The sequence below is a fragment of the Emydura macquarii genome, unplaced genomic scaffold (genome assembly GCF_026122565.2).
Source record: "Emydura macquarii macquarii isolate MOO-44397 ecotype Brisbane River unplaced genomic scaffold, CSIRO-AGI_Emac_v2 contig_306, whole genome shotgun sequence".
NCBI classification, from domain to species: domain Eukaryota; kingdom Metazoa; phylum Chordata; order Testudines; family Chelidae; genus Emydura; species Emydura macquarii.
Window position 1 is genome coordinate 7,069,196 of NW_027130443.1, and position 23,087 is coordinate 7,092,282.

Genomic DNA, 23,087 nt, shown 5'->3' on the forward strand with positions numbered 1-23,087 from the left:
TGCTCAGCCCCAGTGCTTGGGGGAGATGGAGGGAGGGGCCGTCATTCCTTTTAAAAATGAGAGAAGACATCTTTGGCGTCAGCAAGTGTGAGAACCTAATATTCTCCTTTCTGTCTTCCAGGATCTGTGAAAACTCTTTGGGGCAGGCGTCATCTCATGGTTCTGGTTTTGTTCAGTGGCTTTCAACCTTTTTTCACTTGCATTTTCACTAGACATTTTCAAATGGAGGTGCAGAGCCCTTTGGAGATCTTAGACATGGTCTGCGGCCCCCCAGGGGTTCATGGACCACATGTTGAAAACCACTGGCCTACCACAATGGGGCCTGGATCAGAATTGGGGCCCATAGATCCTATAAACTCTAGGCCCTGAAGTGGAAGAGGGCCCATCTGCACAGACCTTGTGGCAGGCTCAGGGCAGTTGTGAGGGATCAGGTCAGATCCTCCCGGCTGCTCTTAATGACCAGGTACGCCATGAGGCAAGCGGCCATCTCACGCACCTTGCCCTGCACAGAGCAACATCTGCCAACGAGCCGCAAACCCCACCCCAGAAAAAGACCCCGAAGGGCAGCTTGCTGCAGCCATTTTCTGCATCTGGATGTGACGGCTGGTTTGCACATCTGCTCCTGTCCTGTGCACGCCCGGTGCATCGCCCTGAACAAAGCCTGGATGCCCCTGGGCCTGTGCACATCTTTGGGAGTGGAAGGGGGGAAAGACAGGGGGATCTACCCCCCTCCCCTTCTATTGGCCCCCACCATCTCCCCTGGACTTTAAAAATAAACAACTGCAAGGGGAAAAAAAGGAAGCAAACAAAAAGCAGGAGGGAAGAAGCACATGAGACGAGGAGACACAATCGTGTGATCGAGGAGGGGCAGAGAAGGGGGGGGACCAGGGCAGGGCGATGCATGTCACCGCCTCTTGCGTTTGTATTGGAGTCTCTCGCTCTATCCCAGGAGATCCCTGTCCCTCCCCCCCGCCTCCGCTAAAGGAATCTAATCCCTCCCTTCCCCCCCAGAACAAATCCCTCCCCCTCCCCCCCCCCCACCTCCACCATCACCCTCGGTCTCGCGACAGCTGCTGCTTAACATAAAATGGCTACAATGTAACATCTTTGCCTTTTGATGTCTCTGGCGGCTGCGGGAGAAGCGGGGCCGGGAAGAAAACCGGCACAAAAGCCCCTCCTCTGCGGGGATCGGCCAGAGCGATGGTAGGTGGACTCTGCTGAGCCGGGAGTGTGTGTGTGTGTGGGGGGGACCGGGGTGTCTCCCCCTCTCCTCCCTCCACTCTCCCGGGGGTCCCCGTCTTCTTCTCCCTCCCTGCTCCTGGCCAGGAGAGAGGCGAGACACGAAACAAACAAGCCCGGTGCAGCGGGGAGAGCCTGAAACTGACCAGCGGCAGCTGGGCTCTGGCCCCGGCCTGTGGCATGAACCAGAAGGGGCTGAAAGTAAGTGAGGAGGTGATTTGGGGGCGGGGGGAGGGGGTTCTCTCCCCCCCCCCAAGAGAGAAGCAGGTCATGTTAAAAGAAGGGGGAGCATTACATATCCCCCCCACCTCTAAAATATCCAGGGCATTTGTGTTCCCCAAGGAGAAAATGTCAGCTCCTCTGGCAGGGTGGAGATGGGGGTGGGGGATTCAAGCCCCCAGGGGTGGGGGGAGGGGCGCTCTAGATGGCGTTCTATGGCTGCATTTCACCCCATTATCCTCCTGGTTCTGGAGGTTCCTCTTCTGAAGGGCAGGAGCCCTGGATCTGGATACAGGACCCTCCAAACTGGCTTCTGTGCAGCCAGGGAAAGGAAAACTGAAACTGTCTTGCAGCTGAGCCAGGCAGCTAGCAATGGCTCCCCGGGCGGGGGAGGGGGGGGCAGTCATTACAGCCACCCCACCCCACCCTACCCTTAGGGATGACCGTGAGCAAACCTGATAGGGTTGCTAATGGAAATTCACTTTGCATTGTGCTCTGCCCATTACACCCGCTCACCCATCCCTCACATGGGCCTGCAGTTACCCCTTTGCACTTAACAGGAAGCTTTGTATTCCTACAATCTGTACATTTCACCTAGGTTTTCCTTCCCCCTTTGTATAACTTGCCTTTGTTGGTAAAGACACTTCCCCTCCCCCTCCTTCACCCCGCCCCCTGGAAACCTCAGTTTCTCTCCCCCACTCCGATTGACTGCACATGTTAGCTGGCTCCTTGTCCCAGAGCTGCCTGCACTGGCTTTGTTGCTGTCAGAGTTGCTGGCACACATTGTGGCAATGGGTGGGGTGCTGGATATTGCATCACTTTGGGGTTTTGGCTGCTGGTGGTTGTTTAGTAGGAAGAACTGGGGTTCAAGACTTTATTTTGGAAAACAAATTATCCCCCTCACCCTTATGTCCCCCCACCTCCCCTGCCCAACCATGACTGTCTATTGCGGTAATGCCATAGGTGTGTGTGGTGACGTACAGATGCATAGGAAAATGTGCAATGTGCACCCTGCAGCTCCAGCAAGCTGAGAACTTCAAATGGGCAGTGCATGGAAGGGCGCTGCTTCTGCAGATCAGTTTGCAGGATAGCACATGGGACAGGCCACTGTCAGATGGGGGGAAAGAGAGAGATGAGAAGATGTGGGGAAGGAAATGGTTTTACTGGTGACGGTAGTTGGTATAATCTCTTCAGTTTCATTATGTTTTGATTATTTGATTTATAGGACCAGATTAGTGATGAAAAGTTCCAAACTAAGACCTGGTCTATGCTTATAAATTAGATTGATTTAGCTGTGTTGCTTAGGGCTGTGAAAGACTGAGCACTGTAGGTAGGTCAGTCTATGCCCTGTCTAAGTCAGTCTAGCACCTGCCTCTTGGAGAGGTGGATTAACTACATAGATGGAACAATGCCTTTCATTGATGTAGGAAGATCTGTGCCACTGTAGCGTAGATGTGGCCCACGTGAGCTTTGAGGAGGGATTTGAAAGAAGAGGCATTTTCAGAAGGACTATTAAAAAGGTTGTTTAGGGCAAGTCACTTGACTTGGAGCCTTGAAAAGATGAAATAGAAATGGTGAAAGTATCATAAATTTAGGATCCCGACATGCACCCATCTCTGACAATAGTTAAGAGCAGGGGAAATGCTGTAATGCATCATCATGGCTGCATTTTTTTCAGTGGATAGACCTTGAAATTAACACACAGGTGTGATCACTGCTTGGTGCAGAGGGGATTCAAAGCAATTCTGTGTTCTCATCTCACTAGCACAGGCCAGATGCTCTCTAAATAAAAGTGATCTCCACCGAGATTGTATTTAATCACAAAGTTCTCACCTTTTTTAAAAATAAAAAACAAACAAAAAATCTATGTTTAAGGCTGAAATATTAATATTGCAAATCAGGAAAAACAAATGTCGTCTGGCTTTATTACGAACTGTAGATTATGGCATTGAAGTTCACCGTCAGCTCCGTGCAATAATACAAAACGCATGTGGGTGGGAGGGAGATGAGTGGTAAGTCAGGGAGACTTTGGAAGAGAAATCTGAATTATCTCACTTTCAGGCAATTTACACTCAGTCGTAGTGTTTTTAACACAGATATTTTTAATTTACACGTACGCTCTTAACCCTGTGGTCCCTGGTCTGCTTGTATACATCCAGAAAGGAAAAGACTTAATTGTGGCAATTTTTTTTTTTTTTTTTTTTTGGTGCTTTCCAGATTAAGCAGGAAACAGTGAGCAAGCAGCAGTCAGAGCTGTGGGTGGAAAGCTCAGCAGAACGATCAGTGAAAAAGCCATTCTGCTGTCATAGCATTTATTTCCTGTATCTCTAGTCCCCTTCTCTTTTATTATGTTTGTAGTGAGTGATCACGAGTCCCTGGCTCCAAAACCTTCCTCGCTTATCTCTGCATGTGACAATACATGTTTCAGGAGTTGCATTAAACTTCTGACTGCGGAGCATGGTATAGATTCTTGAATAGGATTATTTGTTCCATTTGTCTTGCTGGTGTGTATTTGTGAATGTCTTCCGTGTTGGCTGGTCTGAATGAGCCCTGTGGTTTGCACTGGGGAGCTGAGGCATTGCAGTGAACAGACGCAGCAATGGGGACTTCTCTCCCTGTTAGGGCTGCGTGATTGCTGTGAACACCTGCCCCATGCACCTTTGTTTGGATTTTGTAACCCTCTTTTGGCTGCTTTTGCTTCCTGCCGCTCTTCTGGTGAGGGAGCTCACTAGCTGAAGTGTTTTGGAGAAACTGTGACTTTTTGGAAAACCACATGGAGTACTTGTGGAAAGTGACTCTTGAATTAGCAATTGGGGCGGGATTCCTGAATCTAACGGTGTGTCTACACTGCAACCTGAGGTGTGATTGCAGCATGGGCTGGTTCTGCCTGCACTAGCACTGCTGAGCATTGCAGTGAAGATGCAGCGGCACAGGCTTTGGGGCAGGTGGACTAGCGACGCGAACGTGTACCCAGGCTCCCAGCTTGCTTGTCTAGCACAACACTGAAATCTACCGTCATGCATAGGTTGCAATATTTAGCAGCGCTAACTCGGGTATACCCAAGCTGCAGTCATGCCTCTGATTGCAGTGCAGACGAACCATGAGAGTTAAGGTTTGGAGGACAGAAATACACCGAGGAGCTATGGCCTTGCTTTCGATTGCCCCCACACCACGTGCAGTCACACCAAAGCAAGGTCCTGTTCTGATCTGGCACCGCGCCAAGCCTAGTGGATGCAAAATACTCCCATTCTGGTCTAGTAACATGCTACGCCTGCTTTGCACGGGGAGTGAATGGTTGCAACAAAGAGCCAGGCCCTGAAGAACTGGATTTGAGGAGTTTGAAATCTGAAATCAGGCCTAAAATCCTGTCTTGCCTTTCTCTGGCTCTCAGAGCACTGTGTCCATTTGGAGGTGAGGTGAAGCAGAGTCCAAGGTGAGGAACTAGGATACAAAATCCCCTTCTTTAAAATATTCCCCTCCTCCCCCCCACACACCCTTCCCACTATGTGTGTGTGCACACACTGCTTCCCAGAGGCTTAAGAGAGGCTCATTCCCTGCCTGAGATCCAGCCTGGCCGTCTGACACACACAGCCCCATCTAGCACACAGGCAAAGGGAGCTTTGCCAAAAGAAAGATGGCTGAATAGCTGTTGCCATAGCAGCGAGTGGTGCTGCTCCCAACGGAGAAGCCTGACCCAGGATGCTATAAATCAGCAGGGGAATCTGGGAAAATCTGTGCTGAATTATCTCCTCCCCCCCCCGGTGCCCCGCCCCCAAATCAGCAGGATTTTCTCCATGCTCTCACTCTAAATCCGCAGGGATTGTTTGGTTTTTTCATTCAGTTTTCTGCTCGCCTCTCCCCTGTCGATTACCACGAGGCCCCTGGAGGGAGGTTCAGCAATGCCGGTGGCTTTCAAAGAGAAGAAAATTTGGGGCTCACTGGCGCCTCCCTCAGGGAACCTTCTGCAAATAGGCCACTAGCTCCTAAGTACCTTTATGGCGCTCACTCCAGCCCCCCCATCCCCAGCTTCCCCTAGGGTTGTTGATTGGCGTTGGGGGGGGGGGGGCGGCGCGTTTGAGGTTGCAGCTGGACAGATGCAAACCTTTCCTCCAGCACCTGCGCAAAAGGTCATTGCTTGCTCAGTTCATGCTGAGTTACGTGGCTAAACAGTTTATATCCTCAGCACACTGAGCTTTACGCGAGAGCGGGTCGAGAATGTTTTGCTGGAACAGTTTTCCTTTGAAAGCCAGAATGTCTTGTGGGAGCTTGTTAATGTCAGTGTAATTTTTTGATGGGGGGCGGGTGGGGAAGCAAGACCTAGAAACAACATTGTCAAAATGATAGAATACAAACCACTTTCAGTGTGTCTGGTTTACACTAGCCCAGACCAGATAGGGACACAGTCCTTGAAGCATCCTATATGTTGTCCTGTCTTCTCTCTTCCTCCCTCTTGCCCCTTGTTTGTTCCACCTACCTGTTATGTCTTATCTCTTAAATTGTAAGCTCTTTGGGGCAATGACTGGCACTCAGGATGTCTGTACAGTGCCTAGCATAGCTGACTTTCAATGGGATTTAGGTCATACGTCACTTAAGTGCTCTTGAAAACTTAACCCTTTATCCTAAGGCACATGTACGGGGGGGGGACAGACAGACTTAGCGCTGGCCATCAGGTGATTCAGTGATGCAGCCTTCATGATCTGTCAGTGTAGATCTCTCAGTGAAATTCTCTACACATTTTTAGATTACTTTTAGCTGGAGATGATTGTTGGTCTTTGTTTCTTGTCTCTCTTTGGGACTGAGCCAAATGAAGTTTTGCAACTGTCCAATGTGGACTGCTCTGGCTGGGCCGAATAACTTTTCGGAAGACTTGTCTGATATGCAGCATTTTTATTTTTTACGTATCTGGAAGGTCATTTGAATGTTTGCACACAGGGATTTTTTGACCCGGCAGTTCTCCATTACGGGTGATGTGTGCCTCGCTTTTGGGGGTTTTTTGTTTTTAAATTACCCCTGCAGAGACTGCATGTGTGGGGGAATTTCCGACAGAAACTGATGGTGACAAACACACAGACCCGCAAGCTGACACTGTAGCTAATGGTACCTTACGCATCTGTTTACTCTACTTTTCCAAAGGATGAGTTGTGCTGAAAAGCTCACGGTGTGGAAAGCAAACGCCCCCTGGAGCCTCAGATCCCTACTGGGGTTTAGGGCAAAATTTTTCAGCAGCTTGGGGAAAACCCTAGCCGAAGAGTTTAGAGTGCATAGAATTTCCAGCCCCTATATGGGTTTGCGGGGAGGTGGGGAGTTCTGATTCCTTTTGGGGGGGGGGCGGTAATGGCAGAGGCACCCTCTGAGCTGACTGAATCCCAGTCGGCCCACTGAAACATTCCCCCTTTGCTTGTTTGTGGTTGTTGAAGGCTGCTCGGTTCCACTCAATCACTCTAAGTAAGCCCTATTAGGTGCCCTGCATCGCACCATCTGCCCTGTCCGTTCCGCTCCTTGGGTTTTAAGGAAACACACGGAATGTGTCACGATCACTTCTGAGGAGCCCTTTGTCCCCTGCAACCCAGCCTCTGCCAGCCAAACGAGCCAATGAGAAGGCCTTCTTCCTGCCACAAGGAAGGCAATGATATCCCACTGCCACCAGTGTAACTGGGGTGCTGTGCTCACCCATCATTGTCCTTGGTGTACCATGCCAGAGGCACCACTTCTCGGGCAAGGATTGTAGGCACCTTAGCTGCCGGGTCCTAAGGCCTTTGCACCTGGTGGGTCCCAAATAACCATCTACCAACTGCATGTGCCCCTCTACTCCGCCCCCAGCTCCCTGGCTCTGTCCTTACTACTCCCCCACCGTCCTCCCAACAGCCCCAGAACCTTCCCTTCCTGGACTGCAAGGAGGAGACGTAAAAGCGCAGCAGCAGCCTCATTGTGCTGATCTATGACTGCTCAGATGATCCACCCTGTAATAAATCCCACAGTGTAGTGACAGCAAAATCATGTAGACAAGAAGCCCAGGGAGGTCTGGTTTTAAAGGCACAGACTAGGGACGGTGGCTGGCGAAGAGGCTCCCAAGCCAGCAAGTGAACCAGCTGAGCATCTAAACTCTAAAACTGACATCTGGCCATGTCTAAGAGGAAGGCGAGGTGGCCTAGGAGATAGGCCACTGGACTGGGACTGGGGAGACCCCAGTTTAGTTTCTGGCTCTGCCACCCCCAGCTGCTGACAACTCCCTTAGGGTGCCATGCAGCTGGGTATAGAAGCCACAGGACAACTTGTTGGGGGCAGGGTCCTTCTCTCCCTCCATCCCCAGCTGGCACTGACGGCCGTGCTTGTGACTGCCCCGGGCCTGCGTTCGCTTTGGGAATCCCATGCCCTGATTGATTGGCTCTATCGCAGCATGGCCAGCGATAGCGAGAGCGGGAAACAGGCTCCTCTTTGTGTACCACAGAGCAGGCTTTTAGACTGTGTTCCTCTGTACAAACCAGCACTGAGCCTCTGCCCGCCTTCAGCCACACTGACCAGAGGCACCTTCGAGGGTCTGGTTCTAGGCGGGACCAGCCGCCCCGAGCTAGACACTGATGGTGTAAACGTGGCAGGTGCTGCACTCGCCGGTGGCTTGCCCGTGGTCCGGAGGAGTGGTTAGGGTGCTAGCCTGCAATTTGAGAGGCTCGAGTTTAATTCCTAGCTCTGCCAGAGACCTGCTGTGTGACTCTGGGCATCTCATCCGTAGAATGTCACACCTCCCAGGGATATGTTCGCTACGAGGGGCCGCAGATGGTATCCGGGGGATTTTGGCAATAGGGAGCCTTGTACTTCTAGGGCGTGGGTTCAGATCCTGCCCAGGGTGTCACGATAAAAAAAATCATTCATCTGAATGGCGGTTTGCATGAAAATGAATGTAATGATCACAGGCCAGTTGCTAGTGGGACATGTGTCCACAGCCGGCAGGGAGACCAATATCAAATGAGCCAGGGAGTGATCTGTGTGACCCTCCTCCAGGGGTCAGGGCTGAGGGATCCTGGGCTGCATTCAGGCCTGGTACAGAGTAAACGCCAGGCTCTGCTGGAAACCAGCTCAATTCAGTGAGTGGCACTGTGGCTCCCAGTGTGAACTTTAGCAAAGATTTAGATACGGTCTCTCACAGTATTCCTATCAGCAAGTTAAAGAAGTAGGGGTTGGATGAATGGACTATAAAATGGATAGAGAACTGGCTAGAGCATAGTGATCAATGGCTCCATGTCTAGCTGGCAGCCGGTCACAAGTGGAGTGCCCCAGGGGTCAGTCCTGGGGCTGGTTTTGTTCAACATCTTCATTAATGATCTGGAGGACGGGATAGATTGCACCCTCAGCAAGTTTGCAGATGACACTAAGCTGTGGGGAGTGGTAGATACCCTGGAAGGTAGGGATAGGATACAGAAGGACCTAAACAAACTGGAGGACTGGGCCAAAAGAAATCTGATGAGGTTCAACAAGGACAAATGCAGAGTCCTGCACTTAGGACGGAAGAATCCCATGCACAGCTACAGACTGGGGACCGACGAGCTAGGCAACAGTTCTGCAGAAAAGGATCTGGGTGTAACAGTGGATAAGAAGCTGGATATGAGTCAGCAGTGTGCCCTGGTTGCCAAGAAGGCTAATGGCATATTGAGCTGCATTAGTAGGAGCATTGCCAGCAGCTCACAGGAAGTGATTATTCCCCTCTATTCGGCATTGGTGAGGCCACATTTGGAGTATTGTGTCCAGTTTTGGGCCCCCCACTACAAAAAGGATGTGGACAAGTTGGAGAGAGTCCAGCGGAGGGCAACAAAAATGATTAGGGGGCTGGAGCACATGACTTATGAGGAGAGGCTGAGGGAACTGGGCTTGTTTAGTCTGCAGAAGAGAAGAATGAGGGGGGATTTGATAGCAGCCTTTAACTACCTGAAAGGGGGTTCCAGGGAGGATGGAGCTAGGCTGTTCTCAGTGATGGCAGATGATAGAACAAGGAGCAACGGTCTCAAATTGCAATGGGGGAGGTCTAGGTTGGACATTAGGAAAAAGTTTTTCCCTAGGAGGGTGGTGAAGCACTGGAATGGGTTACCTAGGGAGGTGGTAGAATCTCCATCTTGGGAGGTTTTTAAGCTGCGGCTTGACAAAGCCCTGGCTGGGATTATTTATCTGAGGTTAGTCCTGCTTTGAGCTGGGGGTTGGACTAGATGACCACCTGAGGTCCCTTCCAACTCTATGATTCTATGATACACACCCATGCCCGGGGGGGGAAGCAGGCCCCGCTGGTCCAGGCCAATCTGCCCAGTCAAACGGGAATCTAGCTCCAGCATCCCTCGCTGTAACGGTGTGAGCTTTGCCCGGAGAGGACTGGCCCAGCCGTCTCCTGCTAATCACAGGGCAGGTCCGGCAGTGTCAGCATTCGATTTTCATCCCTGCAGGAGAGTCCAAGCAAATGATGGGCTCTGGCGCTTGTCCCCAAGCAGAGTGCGGAGGGGGAGAGCACTGGTGTCATTGAATGTATTGAGGGAATAGCAAGGGGTGGGGCTGCTTTTGTCTCCAGCCTTGCCTACACACCCCGTCCTCTAACTCCCACAACTGCTTCGCCGTGCATGTGAGGGGAGGAACAGCCCAGTTCCAGACACACGAGACGAGTCACAGCCTTGAATTTTCAAGGCTAATGCATCCACGGGGCCTGGGCTGGACCCTCGGAGACGGATGCGGCTCTGCAGGGGCGGCGTGATCTCTGCGCCGTCCCCAAGAGCTGTTCTGCTCTGCAGGCTTTATGAAAATAGCATTTGGCAGCTTGGCCTTGTTTGGATTATGAGCTTCTGCGGGTGAGGACTGGCTCCCCGCCTCTGCACAGCACCCAGCGTGCTACACTGCAGCAGCATGTATGTGTGCATGCTTGTGCCTCCCCCCACACACCCCGCCCCCTCCCCCCAAGCACGTCATCCGTGCTGCCAATGACAAAACTCAGAATGGCTTTCCAAGATGGTCTGTTCCTAATAGACTCAGGCTGGGACCCACGTCGGGAAAGTCTGTTCCCCCCGGCTGTCTGAGAAAGATTGTGCAGGCTTCCCACAATGCACTGCTCCATCCTCCGCTGTTCCTGGCAGGCAGATGTCCAGACAGGCTAGTGTAGCCCCCCCATCTGACCCGCCTCCCTTGCCATGGGGCGGAGCAGTAGTTTTTGCAGCAGATCGATGCACTTCTGGCTGGACCTTAGCTGCAGATGCTGAGTTCGCTGATGCCTTCAGCGCTGTATGTGAGGGAAGGTTTTGCAAAACCAGGCTGCTGGTGGGTGCATGGGCTAGCTGTGAGGAGCAAGCTCCTAAGTACGAATGCAGAGCATCTCCCAGGGGCCTCTGAGGGCTGCTGTACAGAAGATCTGGGTCCTGAGAAAATGAGTAGGCGCTCAAAGAACAAGAACATCACATTTCCAGGGTAAAAGCCCTCTTGCTTCCAGGCGTGCCCCTCCTCTAACTGCCGGAGGGTGGGAAAAACTTCCTCATGGGCAAGTTATTCCAGAACTGTTCACTGGAGGGGGGATGAGGGTGGGTGGGTTCTTGCAACTTTGCATTGTCAGAGACGGGGAGCTGGGTTGGATGCAGAGACTATTGGCATGACCGCGCAGAAAAACCCGCAGCTGGCCCATGCCAGCCGACTCTGGCTCGCGGGGCTGGGGCTGTTTCACTGCTGTGTGGACTTCTGGTCTTGGGCTGGAGCCGGGCTCTGGGATCCTCCCACCCCGCAGGGTCCTAGAGCCCTGCCGAAGCACAGTCAAATGGGGCTCGTGTTCTTGCTGTTCCTACGTGGGTAGTGCCTGTTCACAGATGATCTGCCCTCTGTGCTGGGTGTCTGATCTATCAGGTGCTCAGGCCCTAGCTGGGAGCCCAGTCACAGGTCTGAAAAAAACCCCATTGCCGTGTGATGCTCTGCTGTGTTCCCTGTTCATCCTCCCACTCACTCAGCTGAGCATGTGGCCCGGTTTTCTGAGAGTCTCTTGGTTTTCAGGACCTGTCCTGGGCTCGGGGTAACGCTGGCCAAGATCCTGGGTCCAGCTCAGCCTCCAGCATGCATGGCCATCTGCTGTGCTGAGTTATGTGGAATTGTAGAAGAGTAGGGTTGGGAGAAGGGACCTTGTGAAATCATCAAATCCAGCCCCCTGCGCTGAGTCAGGACCAAGTAAACCTAGATCACCCCCGGCAGGTGTTTCAGACCTGATCTTAAAAGCCTCCAATGATGGGGATTCCACAGCCTCCCTTGGAAGGCTGGTCCAGAGCTTCACTCCCCTTCTCGTTAGAAAGGTTTTCCTAATATCTCGCCTAAATCTCCCTTTGCTGCAGATTAAGCCCATTACTTCTCCTCCTACCGTCAGTGGCCATGGAGAACAGTTGATCACCATCCTCTTTATAACAGCCCGTAACACATTTGAAGACTGTGATCAGGTCCTCGCCCGTCAGTTTTCTTTTCTCAAGACTAAACATCCGAGTTTGTTTGTTTGTTTTTTTTAAACTCTCCTCCGAGGTCGGGTTTTCTAAACCTTTTATCGTTTTTGTTGCTCTCCTGTGGACTCTCCAGTTTGTCCACATCTTGCCTAAAGTGTGGCACCCAGAACTGCACACAATACTCCAGCCGAGGCCGCTGCAGTGATCTTCTAGATGCCATGCCCTGCTTCGTATGCCTGGCCACACGAATCACACCCTTTCCCTGCCCTTCTCCGGGCCCTGCCCTGCCTGCAATACCCTGCTGGAGTCCATCACCTCTGGCAGCCGGGGAGGGGAGAGGTTGATCTTGTGCATTCGTAAGACCTCTCTGTGCATGGCTGATATTGTTCCTGTGTGTTTGGTTTAGCATCACCAGGAGAAGAGCCCCTCGCCGGTGCCCGGCCTGCCCGCCCGCTCGGCCACCGCACTTGCTTACCAGGAGCTCTATGCATCACCCGGCCCCATGAAGAGCAAAGCCCTGAAGACTGAGAAAGACGCAGCATTACCCACGTTCTCCTTGGGTGGTAAATATGTTCGAGAGGCAGCAGAAGTGTCCATGGGAAATAGGGAGTGTGGCTGCAGGCGGCAAGGCAGTTGGCATGAGGGGAAAGGAGTAAAGAGTATGGGCTGTGTGCGTGTGGCCGGCTGCAGAGCCGTGCCGTGCCGTCCATCATTGGAAAGCTCCACTCATAGTAAACTCCTTGCATGGGTTGGCCCCACAAGGCCCTGGTCAAGGAGGTGTCAAACCTGAGAGATCTGGAGCCCCATGCAGAATTCTCCCGCTGAAGCAGCTCGGATCTCCTCTAGCATGTTCTGAAGGCATGTTTTGTGGTCTCGGACCACACTGCATCCTCCTACCCGTGTTCAGCTAGTGCGTCCCTCTTCAGGATCTGCAGCGGCAGTGGAGCTGGACGAGCACAAAGCTAAGGCTCCCTCCCAACCCCCTGTCTTCACCTGCTTGTCGCTTTCTGAAACCTTCCTCCTCCAGTCCTTCAGGTTTGGACACGGGGGGGCCCAAGGTGACCTAATGGATCAGGCTAAGAAGTCAGAAAGATCCATCCAGTGTCTCACTTTGAATTATGGGAGAACAGGAAAAGAAATGCATTTCCCACTTAAAAACATTTCTAAGCATGTTCAGACTAGCTGAATTTGGACCTATGTACGCCCCCCAGGGCTGGACCATGGCGTGGCCCTGGCGGTGGTGAACATCTAGTTCTGGGGGAAATCCGTTAGGGCTGAGAAAAGTTCTGATCTACAAACTGCACCCTGAAGATGCTCTGTAGGAATTGCCCTGGTTTAGAGCTGCCCGTGTGTCGTGCTGTTCCGGGCATGCCCTTATTGGTTCAAGGGGCTTACCAGCTTCGTGTGAAAACTAGTTCTTTGCCCTGGAGCAAACAGAGCTTCAGAAGCTTAATACAAAGAGCTGGACATTGGCTTTTAAACATCCCTGAGGCCTTGGTTCCTGCTGGCCTACAGGTTGTGTGGTCTTTGCAAAGCCCACAGGAGGCAAATATGGGAAATGCAAGGCCTGGTGCCTGGGAAAGCTGGGAAATAGAGATGAGCTGAACAGGGACCCTGCAGATCTGGTTCCGGATGCCCTGTGGAGCTGGAGTAGGGGCCTGGCCATGGCTACCTTCCAGTGCAGTTGACAAACCTTCCCGAGATGGTAAAACCTTAGGCAATTCCCAGACCAAAATAACGTCAAGCTGGCATTCAGGCTGAGCGTGGGTGTCAGGAAGCTAAGGGGGAGAGCCAAGCGGGAATGATGTACTCAGAGGTTACGTCTACACCACCGTTAGACAGCCCCTTAGCCTGCTCAGCTGGCCTGGGCTAGCCGCAGGTTTTGAATTGCAGGCTAGACCGACCCCCACGCTTCCAATACAACCAAAACCCAGGTTGAACTTGAAAAGAAATCCAAACTCTTGGAAGCAGGGAAGCAGCCTGACCTCTGCCTTGATCGAAATACTCAGACACAGCCGGACCCACCCAGGGCAGCTTAAAATATCCCCGGGTCTCCCTCGCTCTGGGGTCTGATTGGCACTAGCTTGGCCATCCACCAGGCAAGGTTGCTCTTGCCTTCAGGCGGGCGGGAGTTCAGCTCACCTGGCCCACGTCCCCGTCGTGATTCCGGCTCTCTCCAGCAGGCTGCAGCGACCCAGCTCTGTCAGGCAGCCAGATGCACCCGACGGGAAGCGGAGGCAGCGGGGCTCAAGCACAGGACCTCTGGCTCCCGAAGCGCAGACCCCTCCCAGGTGAGCGGAAGGGAGTAGCATTGGGGGGCCTTGCTGACCATGGGGGAGGAGGGTAGAGCTGCGAGCCCAGCAGCTCTGCTCTCTTCCAGCAGAGGGCACAGCTCCAGGTACATTCAGGGGCACAGCTGATCATCCGTCTCCCTAGAGAAAAGGCTTCTCTCGAATTTGCCCCTTAAATGTTAACCTGGGGTTCGTGCTAGTGGGATGTGGCCCCTAGGCATAGCTTTTCATCCAAGCCAGGGAAGGGGAAGGACTGTGGGATCCAGGGTCTGGGTTCAGGCCAGATTCCTTTCTTGTATTCCTGGGCTAATCATCTATAAACTCTTCCTACAACCCCCTGTTCAGCCTGATATCTGTCCCAGGGAGACGACCCAGGGGGACAGAGTTAGAGGAAACCACTGAGATGCCAAGGGAAAGCAGTGGCTGTCTGGTGCCATGGCAGGAGAGAGGCAGGGGTGAAAAAGAAACTAGGGGCATGCAGTAAAAGAGACGTGAGGGGGTATTTCGAAGGGAGAACTGAGGTTTTGGACCCTTCGCTTCTGGGTGCCTGGTCTGAGCAGAGCCCAGGTTGATAGGGGCTGGAAACTGTTGCCATCTGACTGCTCAGCAGCCTGTATGACATGAGTTTGGGGGGTCTCATCATGGCCACTGTGGAAAATCACCATCGCGCTTAGTGTGAACTGGCCCCATTGGTTATCTCAGCAGAGCGCCTCAGTCTGAATGAGCCGTGGGGATCCTGCTAGGTCGGGGTGACGTGTGCTGGGGGTGGGGGGGAACGGGGAGTGGCCATTGCCACTATCTGCACCCCTTTCCTGGGTAAACCCACTATGCTTCACGTTTGCAGGATCTCTGGCCTGGGTCAGAAGCGGAGGAACAGCAAGGCTGTGCTGGGGAAGGGAGGTATGGGGGAGGGCATGAAGAAAGGGGAGCTGCTGTTGGGATTTGGTGGAAAAATGACTCCAGTGGCTGTCTCTCCTTCCAGGGAAGCACTACCAGTGCTCCAGCTACGGCTGCAAGCTGGCCTTCCATAGTATGCAAGAGCTGATGGATCACATGAGAGTCCATTACAGACCCACGCAGTCCCTGGAGGGTAAGGCCTGGGTTGCACGTCACCCCAGCGGGGTACTGGGAGAAGGGGCATTGCTACCGAGAGATGGGGTGTCCGGGCACCACGTGCTAGGGCAGGCTGGATGGCCGAGACGTGGAGACCTTTTTATCCCTTCCCAGTGCTTCCTCTGGGGCGTCAGCCAACAAGCCCTGCTGGGCGGCTGCTAAAGCACTGGTTTGCTGTTGACGACTGAGCAGCTGGTAATAGGATTCCAGCCTGCGGCTTGCATGAGCGTTCGTAGGAGCTGTGATTGTCCACCGAAGTCACGTGGGATTGCGACCTGCTGCCTGGACGGCCGCAGCTCTTGTGCGGGGAGAATGCAACCTCGGCTAGAGACGAAGGCCGGCCCGACAAGTGCTTGGCTCCCGTGGAAGGGAGCTCCGTTTCCAGTTGCTCCACCGAGGAACAAGGGGCAGTGCTTGGCACTCCTGAAAATCTTCCCCGAGCTCACAGCAGTACATGTGAATGGGCGCGCGTAGCTATACAACAGTGCGTGCACGCACACGACTGCGTCACCCACCCACCCCAGCCTGGGACCTGGCGCTCGCCCAGCCGAGTGTTCGCAAACAGCGGCTCCCTGATCCCAAACGCTCACACACTCACACTCACACACACCAGCTCTGGTTGTATAAATGCATGTTCCCGGACGATGCATTGGGCTGCTTGGCGGCTAGGACAGATCTGCCCCTTGGCCTTCGAAGGAGAAGCTAATTCACTAACTTCCCCCTTTCAGGTTCTCCTCCGAACCCCACTCCTGACCTCCCTCCCCCTGCCCCCCAATCATCTGATTAGCCACTCTCTGCCGAGCTGCTGTGTGCTGATAAACTCTCCAGTCACCTTTATCGGGGGGGTTGAAATAGACCTTGCTGTAATAAAGGGTCCCCTGCCCGCACTGCAGAGGGTGAATGGCAAATGGGGGGGGGGGGGAGTGAGAGACAGAGACCGAAGTGCTTCAGTGGAAGGGGCCTGGATCCATAACCCCTGAGTATCTGGTTACAAAAAATCCCTGAGCTAGAGGTGAGGCCATTGTGTCCCGTGTCTCTCACCTGCTTGTTCTCCCTGACCCCTCTCCCGCCAGGTAAAATATTCCACTGCCCCACCCAGGGCTGCGCAGACACTTTCCCCAGCATGCAGGATCTGGTGGCTCACATGAAGGTGCACTACAAGCCCAATCGCTACTTCAAGTAAGTCCCGTCTTTGCATTACAGGAATCAGGCCCTTTTCCCCCTTGCCCGGCCAAGCCCTCTCTCTGCCCAGCGCCCCCAGATCTCCGAGCCAAGGCACTGCACCCGACGACAGCCTGTTCGCCAGGGCACTGTCCTGCCGAGTCTTAAACGTCCCGGGCCACGGGGCTTGGGAAGCTGTTTGGGAGGCAGTGGGTTTTGCCTTGCAGGGTATCAATTTTCCTCTGCTCCATGCTGTCCTTTTGCTTGTGGCAGCGCCCCTGTGGGATCCGATGGGCTTTGGCTTTGTCCTCTCGGCTCTAGGGCCCTGCAACCCCCCGGGGCCCGCCTACGAGCGTCAGGGGCAGGTTGGAAAGCAACTGGGGTCAGCGTTCCTCCTCCTGCTCTCTCTGGCTGGGCAGCAGCTTCACGTCCCGCTCCTGCTGGCCGCAGCCACCGCGCTGCGGCGTGATGGCCGAGGTCGAGGCTGGCGGGAGCGAGGCAGGGGGCCACCGGCACCGCTAGCCAACCCCGGGGACAGGGAGATGGGTTGGGTCAGAAAATCGCTTGACCCTCTTGGGGTCTAGTGGCTTTGGGCCCAGACCTCTGCTCTGGCCATGTGCCCGGGAGAGCTCCTCTCTACGCGATGGGGGCGATTTCCTGATCCGCTCCGCGCTAGCCAGCAAGTGACCGTGAGATGGCAGCTTCCCCTCCTGCTGACTCGCCCTCTCCTGCCGCTCCCCAGGTGTGAGAACTGCCTGCTGCGCTTCCGGACGCACCGCTCCCTCTTCAAGCACCTGCACGTCTGCTCCGACAGCTCCAGCAGCCCGGCTCCGAAAGCTGAGAAGCCCCCCACACCTGCTACCTCCGGCCTGGAGAAGGACCCCCCGGCCAAGCCGCTGGAGGGGCTGCCCAAACTCCAGGGCGTCATCCGGCACATGGAGAAAGAAGCCATCCTCCCCAGCATGGACGCTGTCTCCACTGCGGCGCCAGCTTCGCTCCCCGCTAGCCTCCCCGGTCTCCACAGCTCCCTGGAGTCCATGCCCCTGGTCTCTCCGGCCTCCCACCCATTCCCTCTCCTGGAGCCCTCGCTCTTTGGGCCCTCGTCCTTGACCCGGTTCTCAGGCCAGCCTCACTCCTCGGCGCCGGGACCTTTCCTGTCCTACATGCACCCCTCTCCCTACAGCTTACCTCAGCCTTCGGTTCAGCATCGCCTCAGGCCGTACCTGCCCAGCCAAGGCCTCCCTGTCTCCAATGCTGTGTGGAAGAAAAATCAAGGTGAGAACGCAGGGCCGGCAGGTAAATCTGTCGTCGTCAGCTGGGCGTCCCCCACGCTACAGCAAACCTCCTTCCAGGCTCACCCAAGGCTGCTGCTGCTGCAAGAACCCACAGGGGGCCGGGAAGGCGCTTCCAGCCAAGGACTGTACCCACCAGCTGCCCTGTCCTCTTCCTGCCCCCCTCAAAACCAGACCAATCCTACTTGCTCGAGCTCCCAGGTTGCCTCTGTCCCACGCCGGCCTGCCAGGCTCTGTGGCGGGTGGGGTGGGTCCTAGGGGCCATTTCTCCTCCCTTCATCCTGACCCAACCAATTTATTGGGGAAACTTGAAAACAAGGGCTGCAGGTCTCCTGGAGGGCTCCCCCGACGCCAGGCGTGGGGCAGGATCCCATTTGTCCTGCTCCGTTTGCTAAGTCCTCGGGGGGCGGAGGGGTTAACATCTGCTGGCTCCATCAATCTCCGCGGAGCCACAGTGCCAGCAGAGAATTTGCCTCCTGTTTTGTAAACTCCTTCCTGGCCTGTCCATCCCTCCCATCAGCCTGGGGCCGCTGCGCTCGGCTGATGAGCCCCCCCCCCCCCCCCACCTTTTCCGTGACGGCGATCGTCAGCCTGCAGTGCAGCCCCCTTTATCACAGGATCCGGCAGACGGAGGAGCCCTGGCAAAAGGCTATTGCAACTGGTGCCCGGCTAATGCCATAGCAAAGCTGAGGATGGTGCGCACAGCGGGCCGTGTTCCTGGCTCGCGTTTTGCTCCAGTGTGAAAGTCCCTCCTTACGCTAAAGAAATCCCCCTTCAGCTCCCTCCCTCCCGATCTCTGTCCCACTCTTCGGCAGCGCCGGGGCTGCCCGATCCCACTCCCTGGCCCTGCCCCTTGAGTCCTGCGGGGGCCGTGTGCGGAGCGGTGCCCTCTGCGCCCCCACCCGGTCATCTCAGCCTTGTTCTGCAAAGCCAGGGGCAGCCGCAGCTCGACACCGCTGGCATCCGGGCCAGGGCCTCTCGGGTCGCTTCCCCTTCCCTCCAGCCACGGGAGGGGAAGGCCTAATGCTTGTCTCGCCCCTCGATTCCCTTCGCAGGTGTGTGTGTCGGCCCACTCCTCCCATGCTTTGGCTCAGGTGTGACTCCAGGTGAGTCTGACACCTCTCGGCTTTGGGCTGCTTTCTGGTCACTGGGTGGTGCTGCTCTGCAGAGATGGGCTGAGGGGGTGACCTGGCTTGGGAAGTGGGGAACCCAAGGAAAGGGGGGTGCAGAAGGGGGCCTGAATTAGCCACCTCGTGCAGGACAGCAAGGGGCTTTTAGTCCTTGGAAGTCCCAAGGGCACCACCCAGGGGGCGAAACAGCCGTGATGCAGGTGGCCGGGCGGCTCAGTCCAATAGCAACATCACAGTTCATCCCTCTGAGTGCCTGGCGCTGGCTACAGTCAGATCCCGGGCTGGAGGGACCATTGGTCCGACCCAGTGTGGCCCTTCTCCTGTTGTAACCTGCAGCCGTGTGCCCTGATTGCTCGGTGGGCAGCCTCGGGACTGCTCCGCACGGGCTGGGGGACCGCAAAGCTCTTTGAGCCAGGGCCTGATACAGGGACGTTGCACTGAAATGCTGTACCTCTAGCCGAGAAGGGAGGGTGCTGCCTGCCTGCACGGCGGGGACGGGGGAGAAGACATTGGTGGGGAGCTGCAGCTTATGTCTGGGACTGACAGCTGCTCTGGTGCCTTGAGAGACAAGAGTTCTTGTTTAAACCAAGCCCTGTGCAGGGCTGGCTACGTCACCCTCGGCCCGACGCTAGGGGGCCGTGGTGTGTGTCTGGGGGACGCTGGCCCTGGCACCTGTGGGGAGAGAGCAGGGGTGTGGTTTCTGGGGGCTCTGCCCATGTGCCTCCCTCTACTCGGCACAGAGCAGGGCCGGTCTCGGAGCCCTGGCCATGTCTCTCTGGGGTGGAGATGGCCTGTCCCTGCCGACCCCCTGCAGAAACCCAGGATGCGCAGGGGATCCAGGACTGGGAGACCAGGGAGGCTTGGAGTTCCCCAGCTGAACCAAGCGTGGGATAGCGAATGCCTGGGGCAGGGGAATGACCTGCCCATTGGTTCTTAAACTAAAACAGCCACTGGCCCCGGCCCCCTCTTCCTTTTTCTGAGTTGGGGGCATTACAGTAGCAGCCAGAGACCCAGGCCACCCTGCCGGGTGTTGCACAGAGAGACAGTCCCTGCCCCAAAGATCTCACAGTCTCCATGGACAAGGCAGACCAAGGACAGGAGGGAAACAGCTGGTCAGTGGCAGAACTGGGAATCCTCAATCCCAGACCAATGTGCCACGCCGGCTGCCTGGGCCTTTGGATCTCCCCTCCCCATGGCCGTCAGCTGCCGAGGGCCTGCCAGGGGGCATGGCCCCGGTGCTGCCATTGGGGTGGTTCCAGCTGAGCATGGGGGCTCCAGGGTGGGGGGCGGGGGGGAAGGGAACAGCCCTCTGATTGCTGCCCTGAGGCCCCAGCGAGTCAGCCCACGTGCTTTCCGCCCCCTGTGCTACAGGCCACTCCTCCAACAGCCGCATCGTGTGGGAGCACACGCGGGGGCGCTACACCTGCATGCAGTGCCCGTTCTCCAGTGCCTCGCGGGAAGAGATGACGCTGCACATCGAGGACCAGCACAAGAACCCGCCCCTGCCCGGCCGGCTGGATGGAGAGATGGGTGCGTTCCTGGGAGTTGCTGGCGGGAGGGAATCTGCAACACCCAGGCTTGCCAGTGGGAGGATCCTTTCCTGGATCTTGGGGTCTGGGCCCCAGAATCCAGCTCAGACTCCTTTGGATGAGAAGTGTGCCTGTATTCTTGGGATATGGCCCACTCCTCCTCGTACCTCCAAAACTCGCACCCTTCCCCACAGCCTGGCCACGCTGGATTTGCCCCTCCTGTCTGGAGAAGCAGGGAGCCTGGCCTGGTGAGGTTTAGTGGTGGAGGGAAACTTGCCTCTGACTGATCTAGGGAGGGGACTAGGGAGTAGAAAGAGGTGGATATTGCAGGTGAGGGCACTGCTCCAACTGCCGGAAATGATCTCTGAGCTGCACCCACTCCATCCACCCACCGGGCTGGGAAAGCTGCCCCTTGCCAGGGTGTCCCTGCTGAAATGCTCCTATAGGGGCCAGGGCATGTGGCAGTGGATCTGCTCCAGCTCCACCCACCAGCCCTGAACAACTGGATGGTTCTACCAGACTGAACTGCCATTGGACTTACCATCATTAGGCTTCAGAGTCAGTGGAGGTGCCTGGACCAGATAACAGCCTTGGACTATTTTGTTTCTGGTGGGCCATCTGAATACTCCTGCAGGCAGTTCCACTGGACCCCACCAGGCTTTCTTGGTCGCCAGCTGGGCTAAACACTTGCCTTCTAGATAGACAACAATGCCTGCCTTAACAGCTGAGCTGTCGCCGGCTCCACGCGAGCGATGGTGTCAGGCAGCGCTGCCCTGTGACGACACAGCCAAAATGACACGCTCTTGAGCAGTCTCTAGGGCGCTTGCAAGTTTCTTAGTGCTGATTGTTCTCTCTTGCAGACTTCGGGGTCGGCCTCGCCTCCTTCCACTCCAAGCTCACGCCGGAGATGGAGAACTCCCTGTACTCACAGCTCTGATGCCTGCCAGTCGCTGCTGAGCCAGTTGATTTTTTTTTTTTTTTTAATTTTCTAGGGGTGGGGAGGGAGGTGTGCATGGGAATCCTAGAGGAACGAGGTGTCTGAAAGCGAGTGCTGCAGCAGGAGTCTACCCCACCCCATCCCCCCCCCCAGCCGCAGGCAGCGGAAGGGTCCCCCCTCTCCTCACCTTGCTGTGTTTGCACCCATCCCCTCCCCCTAACCATGGCACTGACTTCAGGCCATGCACTGCGAAGAGTTGGGGCAGAGGTGGCTTTTTCTTGGGTTTTTTTTTTTTTTCTTTTGAAACTTTAATTTAATCCTGGAAGCTCGTGTGTATCCCCCCCTTCTCCAGATTTTATTGCTTCAGGCACAAGGGTTGGCCGTAGCGCTGCTCAGGAGTCAGTGGACTTTTTCTCGGGGATGAGGTCGCTCAGAAATAAATTGGAATTGGACCGAAGGGGCTGCGGGGCCTGTCTGCTCTGTGTCTCACGGCCTTGGACATGACCTCTCCCTGGGCAGAGAGCGGCGGATGGTGACCAGGGCTCTAAAAGCGGGGGGGTGAGGGGAGAGAAGAGGGTGAGGATGGATTTTGCTGGGTCAGGGGGGCAGTGGCTTCAGGGCAGGAGAATATATTTTTAATGGGGGTAATGGCAGGGCCTGCCCCAGCAGGAAGGGGGCAGGAGAACGGGGACACCTGCAGGAAGCAGCTTCTTTTCAAGAGGGCGGAGCAGGAGGCTGGCAGCATCAGTCGAGACCTAAGGAGGGGGCTGGAGCAGGATTGGTATGTTATGGGGGCAGTCGTCGTCGTCCTCCTCTCCCCCCCCCCATAGGCTGAATGCTGTTGTGCAAAGTGACACGCACAGAGGGGCTGGGTGTTATGTTCTAATCCACCAAGGCCGTGCGAGCCATGTCTGGCAGTGGGGGGAACAGCAGAGAGCTGGTGGGGCCAGTGTTCAAAAGTCCTCCACCCCTGCCAGCCTGTGTGCTGGGGGTGACCCCGGCCCCATAGTCTGCATCTTCCCAGGGTCGGAGCCTGTCTAGAAATCTGGCCCCACCTGTCGTTAATCTATAGCGGGGGGTAGCAGGGAAGCGAGGTTGACAGAGGAATTCTGCTGTGGAGCTGACGCCATCTACCCCACCAGCCAAGCCAGCCTGGCTCCAGGGTGCAGGGAGTGGAACTTTTCTCAGGCTGGGGAGATCCAGCAAGAACAAACTCCTGTAAGTGTAACCCCAGGCCTGAGGAAAGGGGAAATTCCCCTCTGTCCTCCTGCAGCTGGTGCACAGCACACAGGGCTGCTTTCGCCTTGCAAGCATGGCTCATGGATTAGAACAAGCGCCAAAGCTGCCAAGAGTGGAGAGGGTTGGGTTTTTTTTCCCCTTGCAAAATCACGTCAGCCTGCCCAGGTTAAAATCCTCCCCAGGCCAGCGGGGGCTGTGATCTCAGAGTAAATGGAGTTAAGAAAAACCGAAGCTATTTGCGTGTAAAAATCCAGCCTGCCCGCAGACAGTAACTCCACCTCCAGGGCCCAGCTGAGATCAGCAGCAGGCTGAAGAACAGCTGGGTGAAGGTAAACCGGGCAGCGGGGAGGAAAGCACATTGAAGCGTTTGCAGCTGTAGTTCAGGCTCTGGGGGGGGAAGGTTCACACACACCCGCACCCCACCCTTGGTCAGTTCAGGTGCCTCCTGGCGTCCTCAGTGCCAGGGAGCGCGCACGTCGCCGCGGCGATGGAGATGCTGCC

The 23,087-nt window shown here is 55.5% G+C and overlaps 1 protein-coding gene across 4 annotated transcripts; it reads left to right on the plus strand.

Moving 5' to 3' along the window:
• Positions 1 to 1,090: 1,090 nt before the first annotated feature.
• On the plus strand, positions 1,091 to 22,782 carry ZNF414 (zinc finger protein 414). 4 transcript variants are annotated; one of them, XM_067557936.1, is made up of 9 exons: positions 1,091 to 1,203; positions 12,301 to 12,457; positions 14,075 to 14,185; positions 15,168 to 15,275; positions 16,372 to 16,477; positions 17,202 to 17,734; positions 18,807 to 18,857; positions 20,253 to 20,411; positions 21,271 to 22,782. In XM_067557936.1, the coding sequence occupies exons 1-9, from the start codon at positions 1,201 to 1,203 to the stop codon at positions 21,345 to 21,347; spliced, it is 1,305 nt and encodes a 434-aa protein (XP_067414037.1). In that variant the 5' UTR covers positions 1,091 to 1,200; the 3' UTR covers positions 21,348 to 22,782. The 4 variants fall into 4 exon arrangements, with proteins under 4 accessions (XP_067414037.1, XP_067414047.1, XP_067414019.1 ...); XM_067557918.1 differs by lacking the exon at positions 1,091 to 1,203 and adding an exon at positions 1,321 to 1,440; XM_067557928.1 differs by lacking the exon at positions 1,091 to 1,203 and adding an exon at positions 1,321 to 1,440 and having other exon boundaries at positions 14,078 to 14,185.
• The last annotated feature ends 305 nt before the right edge of the window (positions 22,783 to 23,087 follow it).

Bases quoted from the DNA above. Each gene is read 5' to 3' on its own strand.
- ZNF414 (XM_067557918.1), top strand. From the start codon at position 1,420: ATGAACCAGAAGGGGCTGAAA. The intron at 15,276-16,371 runs GTAAGGCCTGGG...CTCTCCCGCCAG, and splicing joins ACCCACGCAGTCCCTGGAGG to GTAAAATATTCCACTGCCCC. The intron at 16,478-17,201 runs GTAAGTCCCGTC...GCCGCTCCCCAG, and splicing joins AAGCCCAATCGCTACTTCAA to GTGTGAGAACTGCCTGCTGC.